The sequence below is a fragment of the Chelonia mydas genome, chromosome 13 (genome assembly GCF_015237465.2).
Source record: "Chelonia mydas isolate rCheMyd1 chromosome 13, rCheMyd1.pri.v2, whole genome shotgun sequence".
In the NCBI taxonomy this organism is placed as follows: domain Eukaryota; kingdom Metazoa; phylum Chordata; order Testudines; family Cheloniidae; genus Chelonia; species Chelonia mydas.
Window position 1 is genome coordinate 35,054,772 of NC_051253.2, and position 13,222 is coordinate 35,067,993.

Here is a 13,222-nt window from a genome sequence, read left to right on the forward strand (position 1 = left end):
AGCGCCACCTGCTGGCGGGACCCGGCTCCGCCCCCCGGCGCCCCCGCCCGATCCGGATTCCAGCCGCCGGAGAAACCCGCTCGATGGCATCGATCCTGGGTGGCGGGGGAGGGAATCCCCCCTGCCCTGGGCTTCCCCAGCGCTTCCGAGCCGCCCTCCCCCCAACCAGCCCCCCAGGCCTGGGACCCCCCCCCTCCCTCTGTCTGCCCCCCCCGAACCCCTTCCCTCCAGGCCTAGGATCCACCTCCCCCCCACCGCCAGGGATCCCCCCCCCTGCTTCCCCCCCAGGCTCTCCTCCCCCCAACCCGCCCCCCAGGCCTGGGATCCCCCCTCCCTCTGCCTGTCCCACAACCAGCCCCTCCTGGCATGGGATCCGCCCTCCCTCTGCTTCCTCCCCAACCTGCCCCCCCAGGCCTGGGATCCCCCTCCCCCCAACCAGCCCTCCCCCCACCTGGGATGCCCCCTGGGTCTGCCTGCCCCCCAACCAGCCCCCCCGGCCTGGGATCCCCCCTCCCTCTCCCTGCCCCCATTCCTAGTCCCCACCCCATGCTTGACCTCCAGCCACCTCCCTTTCTCACCAGCCCCAAACCCCAACCCGGGCAGTGGCCCCCCGCCCCGCTCCCCCCCAATGTACACACACTGGACACAGACTCTGTCTCTCCGGGGGGGGGGCTGTTTTTATTTACCCAGCCCTCCCCCATCCCCCCATCTCTGTCCGGATCAACAGCGCCCCCTGGTGGCGGCTGGCAGGAACCATGGCCCGGTGGCGGGGTCCTCACTGCTCGGGGGGTCGGTCACTGCCAGGCAGCTGCAGGGAAGTCGTTGATCTCCAGGGTCTCCTGCACCGGGACCCCCGCGGGGGGCGTATAGGCCAGTCGCAGGCGCATCCGCAGGGGAGCCTGGGGGGAGAAGGGGAGTCAGGGGGGTGGGGGCTGTGAGGAGAGATATGGGGGAGGGGATCCCCGGGCTGACCCCCCCCTCACCTGGCCGGGGTTCCGCACACGCAGCTGCTGGCTCAGGGGGGCCCCATCCGGGCCCGGCACCGACGTCCCGCTGGGGGCCTCCAACTGCACCTGCAGAGACTGAGGGGTGGGGGGGTCAGTGGGGGGCAACCCAGCCCCGAAATGCCCCCTGTTCCCCATGCTCTGCCCCTTCCTCTCCCCTCCCCCACCCGGCCCGTATCCCAGCCCCCCACCCTGCCCTATGGCTCCAGTTCCCCCTCCCCCACGCCAGAGATCGTCCCTGTCCCTAAGGCGGGACTCCAGTCCCCCCAGAGGGGTGGGGGGCTCACCTTGGGCACGGCCGCCTGGAGCAGGAACCCCGAGGTGGTGCCGGGCCGGGTGCGGCTGGCGCTGGCCGTGATGAGGAGCAGGTGGGGGTCGGCTGGGGGGCGCTGGAAGGCGAAGTCCAGCCGCAGCCCGTCCCCCTCCCACACCGTCAGTGGGGGGATGGGGGGCGCTGGGGGGGTGAGAGATTGACACCAAGGACTCACGGGTGCCCCCACTCCACAAAATGCCCCCCACTGATTCCCAGCCCCCCCCTTCATTCCTCACTGCCCCCACACTTGACCCCAGCCCCCCCATTCCTCAACCCAGCCTCTTTCCAGCCCCCCACTCCTCACCACCCCACCTGATCCCAGCCCCCCATTCCTCACCGCCCCCCCACCTGACCCCAGCCCCCCTCATTCCTCGCCCCCCCACCTGTCCCCAGCCCCCCATTCCTCACTGCCCCACCGTCTGACCCCAGCCTCCCCCCGATTTATCACCAGTTGTCACGTCTTCCAGCAAGTCCAGCAGAGATTCGGCCACAGGAGTGTCTGAGCCTGCGGGGACCAGGGGGTCAGCTGGGGGCCCCCCAAGGAGATCCAAGAGGTCGGCGACCTAGAGGAGGAGAGAGAAGGTGGGACGGGGGTTGGGGGGGACAGGGAGTGTCTAGGAGCCCCCCAGCACAGCGCCCCCCAGACCAGGCTGGGAGAAGGGGCACGGCCAGGACGCCCCCCCTCCAGCCCAGCGCCACCCCGCCCCGGGACACGTTCCACACCTGGCTGGGCTCCTCCTGAGCGGTGGAGGACGGCGCCCTCTTCTGGCCTCCTGGTGCAACAACCTCAGCTCCTTCCTCTTCCTCAGCCTTCACCAGCGGCATCTTCTCCAGCACAGACGCCCTGTGGGAATGAGCCTGAGAACCCAGGAGTCCTGGCTCCCAGCCTGCCCCCCACTACACCCCACTCCCCTCCCAGACCCGGGGAGAGAACCCAGGAGTCCTGGCTCCCAGCCTGCCCCCCACTACACCCCACTCCTCTCCCAGACCCAGGGAGAGAACCCAGGAGTCCTGGCTCCCAGCCCCCCCGGCTCCAATCACCAGCCCTCACTCTCCACCCAGAGCCAGGGATGGGACCCAGGAGTCCTGGCTCCCCGCCCTCCCCCTACCTGAGGTGGTCATATTTCCTGAAGAGGGCGTTGTACTCCACCGCCCTCTGCTGGAGCTCGATGTCATGGCAGCTGCCGAACACCGAGACAATCCGCCGGATGCGGCTGAGTGGAGACAAATTGGGGGCCCATCAACTTCCAGCGGTAAAGGGGGGCTAGGGGGTGAAGGGAAAGGCGGGGGGAAGAGAGGTGCCTGGAGATGGGGGGCAGGAAGGATTTCAGGGTCCATGGGGGAGCTGGTGGGGGTTCCATGGAGATTTGGGGTGCATGCACAACATTGGGGTGCTGCTGGGTTTGGAGCCACAGTGGGGACATGGGGTGCAGGGAGAGTTCTGGGAGGATTCATAAAACTCAGGGAGGGAAGAGAGGATTTTGGGGGCGCAGGGAGCATGCACAGGGATTCTGGGGTGTAGAGGGGACTTGGGGTACAGGGAATGTGCATGGGGATGTTGAGGGTGCAGGGAGCATACACAGAGATATGGAGTGCAGGGAGCATGCATGTGACATTGGGGGTGGAGAAGGCATTCTGGGGGTGCAAGGAGCATGCATAGGGATTCTGGGGGTGCAGTGGGGATTTGGGGGTGCAGGGAGCATGCACGGGGATTCTGGAGGTGCTGAGGGGGATTTGGGGTGCAGGGAGCATGCACAGGGATTCTGGGAGTGCTGAGGGGGATTTGGGGGTGCAGGGAGGATGCACGGGGATTCTGGGGGTGCTGAGGGGGATTTGGGGTGCAGGGAGCATGCAAAGGGATTCTGGGGTGCTGAGGGGGATTTGGGGTGCAGGGAGCATGCACAGGGGTTCTGGGGGTGCTGAGGGGGATTTGGGGTGCAGGGAGCATGCACGGGGATTCTGGGGGTGCTGAGGCGGATTTGGGGTGCAGGAGCATGCATGGGGATTCTGGGGTGCTGAGGGGGTTTTGGGGTGCAGGGAGCATGCACGGGGATTCTGGGGTGCTGAGGGGGTTTTGGGGTGCAGGGAGCATGCACGGGGGTTCTGGGGGTGCTGAGGCGGATTTGGGGTGCAGGAGCATGCATGGGGATTCTGGGGTGCTGAGGGGGTTTTGGGGTGCAGGGAGCATGCACGGGGATTCTGGGGTGCTGAGGGGGTTTTGGGGTGCAGGGAGCATGCACGGGGGTTCTGGGGGTGCTGAGGGGGATTTGGGGTGCAGGGAGCATGCGCAGGGGTTCTGGGGGTGCCTCACTCGATGTCCCCCGACAGGCGGGTGCTGAGTTTCATGAGGGCCGTCAGGGCGAGGGCTCGCGTGGGGGGCAGCGAGAGGTGAGACTGCAGCACCCGCTCCAGCAGCGCCAGCACCTGCCCCTCCTCCACCTGCGGGGGGCGACACGGGGCAAGGGGTGAGCCGGGACCAGCGCCCCAGGTGTCCTTCCCCTGCTGCCCCACAGCCAGGCACCCCCACGCCCCTGACCCCGCCGCTCCAGCTTGCAGCCCCGCCCCCTGACCTGCACAGGCTCCGCCTCCTCGCAGCTGTCGGCTAATAGAAGGTCGCCATATTCGCCGATGCACCAGGTGGCCACCTGCACCAGGGGTTGCTGGGAGAAAAGCAGGGTGGGGGACGACCCCCCAAATGAGACAGTGGGGCTTAGCCACCCCCAAAACTGCCTGGCCCCGCCCCCCACTAGGACTCCGCCGCCCCCCACCCGTTTCCTCCATCCTCCCTTCTCCCCCTCCCCCACCAAGACGCCCCCCTCACCTGGGAGATGTCGCAGGCCAGTGCCCCATAGAGACGTCTCACGATGTAGGGGTGCAGTTCCCCAGCCCCCACAATCAGCTGGATCAGGCGGGAGACAGCATCGTCCGGCACCGAGGAGCCGGCCTGGGGCAGGGGAGACCTGGTTACCCGCTGCCCCCCACCCACCGGGCCCCCCATCCCTCCTTCCCCCTCCCCCAGCTCCTTCACCCCCCACAGAACCCTATCCACCCCTCCCCCCAGCCCCCCATCTGCCCCTCCTCCCTGCCACTTACCCAGTGCCCCTCCCTCCCCTCTCCCATCTATTCCTAGCCAGCCACTAATGAGTTAAAGAGCCCAAAGGGTCTAAAAGGGACCCTCTGTCAGTTTCCAGGGTGGGGCGCAGAGCCTGGAAACAGACATGGGAGGATGGCAGTGCCTCATGGGAGCCCCTAGAAACAGACATTGTCACGACTCATGTTCTATATGACACCTGCACCGTGATGGGAGAATACAAGCTCTTTCCCCCATCTCCCCCGGCCAACTATCCCCTCCAGCCCAGTCTTGCCCCCACCCACAACCACGCTGCCCCCCCCAGGTCCCTCCACATGCTCCCTGCACCCTGATCTCCCTGTGCCCCCAGGTCCCTCTGCATGCCCCCTGCACCCCGATCTCCCCGCTGCCCCCCCAGACCCATCTGTGTTCCCTGCATCCCGAGATCCCCGCCTCTCACCATGGTCAGAACTTGCAGCATGGTATCTATGTGCCAGCGTTTGTTTGGGGCAAATCTGGGGGTGACAAGAGATAAAAGGGGTGGGGGGAGCCACACGGTGACCCCCCGGCCCTGCTCCCCACCATGCCCCCTGCCAGCCAGACTTACCTCTCGGCGGCGAAGAGCAGCCCAGAGGCACAGGGGGGCTTCATGGCCAGGGGGCAGGTCTCCAGGAACCCCAGCAGCTCCTGGGTCATGGTCCGGACGTTGGCACCCGTCATCAGGGCCAGGCTGAGATCCAGGGCACGTCTGGGGGCAGGGAGGGAGGGGTCAGTTACTGGGGGCAGGGGGGGCAGGCGCTGGGGGGGGAGAGGGGGTCAGTCACCGGGGGTGGGGGAGGTCAGTCACGGGGTGGAAGAGGGGGCGGTCGCCCCCCCATGTCTCACCGGTGGATGGTGGGGTCCGGGTCGCGCAGACAGGCCAGCACGGTGGCCCGGTGCCTCTGGAGGGCGCTCTGCTCCACACGCACCAGCCGCAGCAGGGACATCAGGGCCACGGACCTGGGGAACAGCCCCCACCCTGGGGTGAGTGCCCCACGTGGCCTCCCGGACGCCCGGATCCCATTCCCGGCTCTCCAGCCCCCCCAGCCCCTCCCTGCCCTGGCCCCCAAACTCAGATCCCCCAATCCAGCCACTGCCCCCTGCACCCCCAAACACAGATCCCCTGACCCAGCCCTTCCCCACCCTGTACCCCCAAACTCAGGTCTCCCAACTCAGCCCCTCCCTGCCCTGGCCCCCAAACTCAGATCCCCCGATCCAGCCACTGCCCCCTGCACCCCCAAACACAGATCCCCTGACCCAGCCCTTCCCCACCCTGTACCCCCAAACTCAGGTCTCCCAACTCAGCCCCTCCCTGCCCTGGCCCCCAAACTCAGATCCCCCGATCCAGCCACTGCCCTCTGCACCCCCAAACACAGATCCCCTGACCCAGCCCTTCCCCACCCTGTACCTCCAAACTCAGGTCTCCCAACCCAGCCTCTCCCTGCCCTGTACCCTCAAACTCAGATCCCCCCACTCAGCCCCTCCTCACCCCCCCAAACTCAGGTCCCCCAACCCAGCCCCTCTCCCGATCCTCCCAACTCCTCAAAGCAGCTCCTCTCCACCCTCTCGGACCCCCTCCAATCTAGCCCCACCCCCTCTCCCTTTCTCACCCAAAACCCAGCCCTTGCCCCTCATCCTCCCTGATCGCCCCACCCCCAAACCGAGCCCCACCCCCTGCTCCCTCCATTCCCCCCCAACCCACCCCATCTCCGCAGGGGGCTAACGTCCCGGACACCTGGGGACCTTTCCCAGTCCTGGTCTCTTCCTGCCCCCTTTCTTACTAGGGGCTACGTGGAGCGTACCGGATGCCTGGGTCCTTTTACCTGATGTTCCGATCCCTGCTGAGGAGGAATCGTCCCAGAATATTGACAGCCAGAACCTGGGGGGGGGAGGAGGGGAGAACAGGGGGAAGAGGCTGAAACTGGAGACAACTTGCCCCATTGGTACCAGCCCCAGACTGGGGGAGGGAAGCTGGGAAGGAGCGGATGGGGCAGAGCAGCCAGCGAATGAGCAGGGAATCAGATCCCAGGGTTAGAATACACCTAGGAGTGGGTTGGGTGGTGTTAACCTGCGGAACTACCCACTACTGGATTTTAGCCCAAATGTTGAAGGGAGGGGGCTGGGAATGAGGGAAAGGGAGAGAGAATTGGAGGAGGAGTGGTGGGGCATGGGGGAGGAATGGGGCAGAGAAGCCAAAGAATGAGTGGGGAAACGGGTCTCATGATTAGATTGCTTCTGGGGGCAGTTTTGGTGCATTGACCTGTGGAACTACCTGCTACTGGATTCGGCTCCAACTGGGGGAGGGAACGGGGAGCAGGGCAAAGAGAATGAATGAGTGGGGAGGAAGGAGGGGATGGGGCAGAGCAGGCAGAGAGGGAGTGGGGAATCAGGCCCCAGGGTTAAATGATGCCTGGGAGGCAGTTGGGGGGCGTTAACCTGCAGAACTACCTGCTGCTGGATTCTCAACTGATTGGGGGAAGGGGGGAGCAAGCCAGAGTCCCAGGTGGAGGAGTGCTCCCCCCAATGGGTGGGCTCAGGTTTGTGCCCCCCCGTACCCGCAAGCCGGGTGCCGAGTGCACCGCCGTGATGGTCAGCACCGTCTCGTACAGCACCGCGCTGCCCACGTTGTGCAAGGTCTCCGTGTTCGTGGCCACCTGGCAGGGGGGAGACGGGGGGGGGGTCAGTGCCGGCTCGGTGCTTGCTCCCCCCTCCCCCACCCCATGCCCCACCCACCTGAGCCAGGGTGTCGTTCATGGCCTCGCTGGCCTCCTCACTGCCCTGTCCAAGGATTCTCAGCAGCCGCAGGGCACGCACCTGGGGGGGGGGAAATTGGGGGGGTCAGAGAGGGAGGTGTCGGGGGAGCGTGGTGAGAGGGACCCCAAGGGGCAGGGGGGGTGGGGGGACTTGGGGGATGGCAGAGGCATGGGAAGGAGTTGGGGGGGAAGTATGTTGGAGGGGATGGGGAAGGGCAAGGTGGGGAGCGTGAGGCTGGGGGGCAGGGAAGGGGGGTACCTGCAGGAAGGGGTTGCTGACCCCCATGATGCTGTGCTCCAGCGAGTACCCTGACACCTCCAAGTTGTGCAGCATCTCCACCACTCGGGGCACGGCCTGCAGGGGGAAGGGGGGTGAATACATTGCCCCCATATCACTCCCATCACCCCCTCCCTTCTCTCCCCACCCCCCCATATCCCCTACCACCCTCTGGGAACACCTATTCCCAGCTCTGGGAGGGGAGTGGGGTCTGGGGGCTAGGACTCCTGGGTTCTCTCCCAGCTGCGTGAGGAGAGTGGGGCGTAGTGGTTAGAGCAGGGGGGTCCTGGGAGCCAGGACTCCTGGGTTCTCTCCCAGTCGTGTGAGGGGAGTGGGGTGTAGTGGTTAGAGCAGGGGGTGCTGGGAGCCAGGACTCCTGGGTTCTCTCCCAGCTGCATGAGGGGAGGAGGGTGGAGTGGTTAGAGCAGGGGGCAGGTTGGGAGCCTGGACTCCTGGGTTCTCTCCCAGCTGTGTGAGGGGAGTGGGGTGTAGTGGTTAGAGCAGGGGGTGCTGGGAGCCAGGACTCCTGGGTTGTCTCCCAGCTGCGTGAGGGGAGTGGGGTGTAGTGGTTAGAGCAGGGGGCAGGTTGGGAGCCTGGACTCCTGGGTTCTCTCCCAGCTGTGTGAGGGGAGTGGGGTGTAGTGGTTAGAGCAGGGGGTGCTGGGAGCCAGGACTCCTGGGTTCTCTCCCAGCTGTGTGAGGGGAGTGGGGTGTAGTGGTTAGAGCAGGGGGTGCTGGGAGCCAGGACTCCTGGGTTCTCTCCCAGCTGCGTGAGGGGAGTGGGGTGTAGTGGTTAGAGCAGGGGGTGCTGGGAGCCAGGACTCCTGGGTTCTCTCCCAGCTGTGTGAGGGGAGTGGGGTGTAGTGGTTAGAGCAGGGGGTGCTGGGAGCCAGGACTCCTGGGTTCTCTCACCTTGCGGAAGTGATTCAAGACATCGGGACTTCGCTCGCACATTTCCGTGATCAACAGCAGGGTGCCGTGAAGGAGGCCTGACATGAGGCCGACAGATGTCAGTCAAGTCCCGGGGCTCAGGGCAAGGACTGTAACCCCCTGCCCCTTCTCTCTGGGCTGAAGTCCCACACTAGGGCGTCAGTTAACATTTGGGGCTGCAGGACAATCTTTGGCAGGGGCCAGCTCCTCTGCAGTTGGGGGTCATGGGCCTATGAGGGTATTTTGCTAAGAGGGGTATGACCCCTAGGCGTGCCTCAGTTTCCCCACGGTCTCCCTAGCCGCTGGGGGAGGGGGTGTTTGAGTCCATCTGGGTTGGAGTCTAATGGACCAGGGAGGCCTGGGCAGACTCACTGCAGGTGGCGAGACCCAACCGCTGGACCCCGGGGGGGCGACACCTCCCGTCTGCAGCACCCACAGACTGGTTTCCATGGCTGCTGCCAGGCAGCAGAGGGTCAGAGGAGAGGCTGGAGGTAGAAGGTCCCTCTAGGGGTCCATCCCTCCATCCCCACGTCTGCTCCCCCCCCACCCTAGAAAGGTTGGGGTGGAAGGCCCTCCGGGGTCCCACGCGCTGAGGCAGGATCACAGCGCAGGATGGGGGGGTTCTCCAGAGGGTTGCGGCGTTTCAGGGGGGCAGAAGTTCCCGGCGGCAGGGGGGGCACTCAGGATGGGGGGGCGTTTCGGGGGGAAGAGGTTCCCGGCAGACAGGGGGGTGGGGCACTGAGGATCGGGAGGACGCTGCGTTTCAGGGGGCAGAGGTTCCCAGGGGCCGGGGGGTGGGGCACTGAGGAGTGGGGGGACTGGGCGTTCCAGGGGGCAGAGGTTCCCAGCGGCTGGGGGGTCACTGAGGATGTGGGAGGGGCGTCTCGTGGGGCAGAGGTTCCTGGCAGATGGGGGGAGTGGGGCACTGAGGATTGGGGGGATGGGGTGCTTCAGGAGGCAGAGGTTCCCAGCAGCCAGGGGGGGATAGGTCCCCGGGGGGGGGGGGGGCTGCACTGAGGATGGGGGGGACGGTGCATTTTGGGGTCCCTCACCGTGGCTGCGCTCCTTGAGGAGCCAGTTGGGGGGCAGGGCACTGAGGATCAGGGGGACGGGGCATTTCAGGGGCAGAGGTTCCCAGCGGCCGGGGGGTGGGGCACTGAGGATCGGGGGGTGGGGCTTTTCAGGGGGCAGAGGTTCCCGGTGGCCAGGGGGGTAGGTCCGGGGGGGCACTGAGGATCGGGGGGAGTGGGCGTTTCAGGGGGCAGAGGTTCCAGGCGGCCGGGGGGGGGCACTGAGGATCGGGGGGATGGGGCATTTCAGGGGTCAGAGGTTCCCGGCAGCCGGGGGGGCAAGTCCCTGTGGGGGGGCAGCACCGAGGATGGGGGGACGGGGCATTTCAGGGACAGAGGTTCCCAGCGGCCGGGGGGTGGGGCACTGAGGATCGGGGGGTTGGGCTTTTCAGGGGGCAGAGGTTCCCGGTGGCCAGGGGGGTAGGTCCGGGGGGGGGCACTGAGGATCGGGGGGAGTGGGCGTTTCAGGGGGCAAAGGTTCCCGGCAGCCGGGGGGGCAGGTCCCTGAGGGGGGCAGCACTGAGGATGGGGGGACGGTGCGTTTCGTGGTCCCTCACCTTGGCTGTGCTCCTTGAGGAGCCGGTCGCAGACGGGGACGAAGATGTCGGAGAGCTCCGGGACTTTGCGGACCATGTGGACAGCGCAGGCCACAGCCTGGGGGGGCAGGAGGGGGTCAGGAGTTGCAGGGGGGCAGGGATCTGGGTTATAGGGAGTAGAAGGGGGTGGGGGAAGGGGGAACAAGGGAGGCTCCGGGGGCAGAGGGATCGTAGGGGATGGGGGTCCCGGCAAGGAGGGGTTGGGGGACAGAGAGGTTGGGGGGTCCCCACTCACCTTCCTGCGCACGGGGGCCGGGGCGTCCCCCGCCAGTCGCTGCACCTCCCCCGCCAGGTCGCGGCACATCCCGGCCGAGCCCAGGCAGCCCAGACAGGCCAGCGCCAGGCCCTGCACGCAGGGCGAGGGGTGCGCCAGGTCACTGCGGGGAGACGGGGGGTGAACCCTGAGGACTGGCCCAGGGACCCGGATCCCAAACCGCCATAGCCCAGCTCTCAGCCCCCCAAACCCCAGCCTGGACACCGCAACCCCTCCAACCTCATCCTCTGAACCCCAAATTCCTGTCTCCACTGCCCAGATTCAACCCTAGCCCCCCAAACCTCCAGTGCCCCATAGCCAGAAGCTCCCCTGACTTCCTGAACCCCCATATCTCAGCCAGAGACCCTCAGAATCATGAGCCCCCTTGGGGTCCCCCCAAATCTCCAATCCTCAGCCCCCCCAAACACCAGCCCTCCTGGGCTCCCCCCCTCACTTCTTGATGCTATTGGTCAGGAGCAAGTGGGCGTCCTGCCTCTCATCCAATAGGAGCGCAGCACCCAGGTAGCCTATCCGCTTCTGGTGGAATTGGGGTGAGGCCAAGAGCTTCAGACACTCCATCTGGGGGGACAAGGGGGGGCATGGGGTAGAGGGGATCAGTGGGGGGATGGGCAACAGGGAAGGGGAGGGGATACTGGAGGAAAGGGATGCAGAGGGGTGCAACCGGGAGATGGGGGTACAGGGTGGGAGGATTGGGGGTGCAGGCAGTTCAGGAGCGACAGATGGAAGAGAAATTAACAATAATCTTAGTACCCATCTTGCCCTGCTGGGGTCCCTCCCGGGGGGAGCCGAGGGGGGTTAGGGGTGCAGTGGGGTGATACTGGGGTCCCACCAGGCCTGGGGGCACAGCAGGGCAGGGTTTGGGGGTCCCTGGGGGCATGAAGGGAAGATATAGAGATCTTGGGGGGACTAGAGGTGCAAAGGGGGTTATTGTGGTGTGGGGGTGGCAGTGGGAAGCCTTGGGGTGTGGAGGTGCAGTGGGGGGCCTGGGTGTGCAGTTGGGGATATCAAGGTCTGGGGGTGAAGTGGGGGATATTGGGGCATGGAGGGGCAGTAGGAGGTCTGGGGGTGCAGTGGGGAATATCTGGGCCTGGGTGTGCAGTGAGGGTCTCGGGGTGCAGTGGGGGATATTGGGGTGTGGAGGGGCAGTAGGAGGTTGGGGTGCATTGGGGGATATCTGTGTGTGGGTGTCCAGTGAGGGGTCTGTGGGTGCAGTGGGGGAATATCAGGGTCTGGGGGTACAGTGGGGGATATCGGGGTGCAGAAGGGCAGTCGGAGGTCAGGGGTGCAGTGGGAGATATAAGGGTCTGGGGTGCATTGGGGGAGCTGGGGGTGCAGTGGGGCAGTAGGAGCTCTGGGGTGCAGTGGGGGATATTGAGGTGTGGGGGTGCAGTGGGGGCCTGGGGTATATCAGGGTGCGGTTCCCATACCTGGCCAAAGTGGGCAGGGTACCCCAGCAGGTGGATGTAGAGCAGTTTGGTGAGGTTGGTGGTGCCGGCCTGGGGGTCCCCGGTCCGAATGGCCCCCCGGATCCGGGCACACTCCCGCTGCACCAGCTCCTGCTCCACCGCCTGCGTCCGCGCCCCCCGCACTGCCCGGATCAGCTCCGGGAGCGTCACGAGGGGGTCCCCCATCCTGGGAGGAGAGGGAAGGCGTTACTCCCCAGACACAGCGGCCCCTAACTGAACCCCACGAACCCTGTATCCCAGTCCCCCCGCTCCCCATCCCCTCTCCCTCACTCCCTCCCCCCCACACCTGGGCCCTGCCTCCTCCCCAGTGCCCTTCCCCCACTCACCACGTCTCTCCCCCCACAGGTCCCCCTGGGCCCCATTTCCCCCTCCATGACCCCATCCCCCCACTCCCCTCACCCCTCCCTTCCCGCCCGCCACGTGCACCTGAGCCCCCTCCCTCTTTGCCCCCCACATTCCCTTTCCCCCAGTACCCCGCAACGGACCCCCTCCTGGCACATCCCTGGGCCCTCGCCTCCCCCTCACCTGCCTGCTCTCCTAAATCAGCCCCTCCCCCTCCATCTCTCCAGGACGGGGGGGGCTCCGCTCCCCGCCCCCCCCTTACCTGCCTGTCTCCAGACTTCCGCAGAAGACCTCACCTGTGCGCTGCGCTCACCTGGCGGCCGGGGCCCCCTACTGGCCGCGGGACGGAACTTCACCCATTGGGGCCGCCGGGAGCCGGCGCCGGAGATGGGGGGCGGGGAGGGACTGGGGAAGCAAAAACAGGGGGGATAAGAGGCAACTGGGGAGTTGGGGGAGCAAAATTGGGGGTTGGGGGGCCTGGGGGTTCTGGGAAAACAGGGGGAACAGGGGACGCACTGCTTGGGGGTTCGGCTGGAAGCAGGGGGTGGAGCAATAACTGAGGGATTGGGGCTTCTGGGGGCAAAAACTGGGGGGGTTCTGGGGAAAATGGGGGAGTCTTTGGGGGGAACCGGGGGGTTCTGGGAGCTACTCGGTTTTCGGGGGGGGGGGGGTTCTGAGGAAGCGGGAGGGGCTTTAGGGGGAGCTGGGATGTGTCGTTCCATCGGGACCCCCCCTTGGGGGCACTGAGCTCAGTGCGCGTGGGGCCGGGGCAGAGCAGCGGCCGCGGACGCCTGGGTCCCACCCAGGGAGAAGGAGCCTGGCCCCTCCCCCTTCGACCCCAGCCTCGGAGGGCGTGTGGGGCTAGGGGCAACCCCCAGGCTCTGCAGACACTACAATCAGGGACACTAGGTAATGAGGGGCTGGGAGCCTGCCGGGACTCCTGGGTTCTCGGGCCGGCTCTGGGAGGGGAGTGGGGCTCAGTGGGTTGGTGGGGGCTGGGGGCCCGGACTTCTGGGTTCTCTCCGAGACTCCGCTGTGTTGGTGCTGAGTGATGATGCCCTTGACGGGCTGGGGGTGCTATTGATGGG

At 66.4% G+C, this 13,222-nt stretch overlaps 1 protein-coding gene across 6 annotated transcripts; it reads right to left on the reverse strand.

Annotated features, from left to right (window-relative positions):
• Positions 1-599: 599 nt before the first annotated feature.
• Positions 600-12,512, reverse strand: AP1G2 (adaptor related protein complex 1 subunit gamma 2). Of its 6 annotated transcripts, none has more exons than XM_037877128.2 (22): positions 12,318-12,350; positions 11,754-11,958; positions 10,760-10,884; positions 10,288-10,429; positions 10,014-10,110; positions 8,369-8,445; positions 7,439-7,534; positions 7,160-7,240; positions 6,982-7,080; positions 6,250-6,305; positions 5,273-5,386; positions 4,995-5,135; positions 4,848-4,902; positions 4,139-4,261; positions 3,888-3,977; positions 3,629-3,756; positions 2,427-2,531; positions 2,041-2,161; positions 1,766-1,880; positions 1,292-1,458; positions 984-1,082; positions 600-899 (listed from the first exon to the last, which is right to left on the reverse strand). In XM_037877128.2, exons 2-22 carry the CDS (start codon positions 11,955-11,957, stop codon positions 795-797), a joined length of 2,340 nt encoding a protein of 779 aa, XP_037733056.1. In that variant the 5' UTR covers position 11,958; positions 12,318-12,350; the 3' UTR covers positions 600-794. The 6 variants fall into 6 exon arrangements, with proteins under 6 accessions (XP_037733056.1, XP_037733055.1, XP_037733057.1 ...); XM_037877127.2 differs by lacking the exon at positions 12,318-12,350 and adding an exon at positions 12,397-12,458 and having other exon boundaries at positions 658-899; XM_037877129.2 differs by lacking the exon at positions 12,318-12,350 and adding an exon at positions 12,431-12,512 and having other exon boundaries at positions 660-899.
• Between the last annotated feature and the right edge of the window lie 710 nt (positions 12,513-13,222).

Excerpts from the sequence above, each read along its gene's own strand:
- AP1G2 (XM_037877128.2), bottom strand. The coding sequence starts at position 11,957 with ATGGGGGACCCCCTCGTGACGCTCCCGGAGCTGATCCGGGCAGTGCGG. Across the intron at positions 3,978-4,138 it reads TGGCCTGCGACATCTCCCAG|CAACCCCTGGTGCAGGTGGC; the intron begins GTGAGGGGGGCG and ends CTTTTCTCCCAG. Across the intron at positions 2,162-2,426 it reads AGGAAATATGACCACCTCAG|GGCGTCTGTGCTGGAGAAGA; the intron begins GTAGGGGGAGGG and ends TCATTCCCACAG.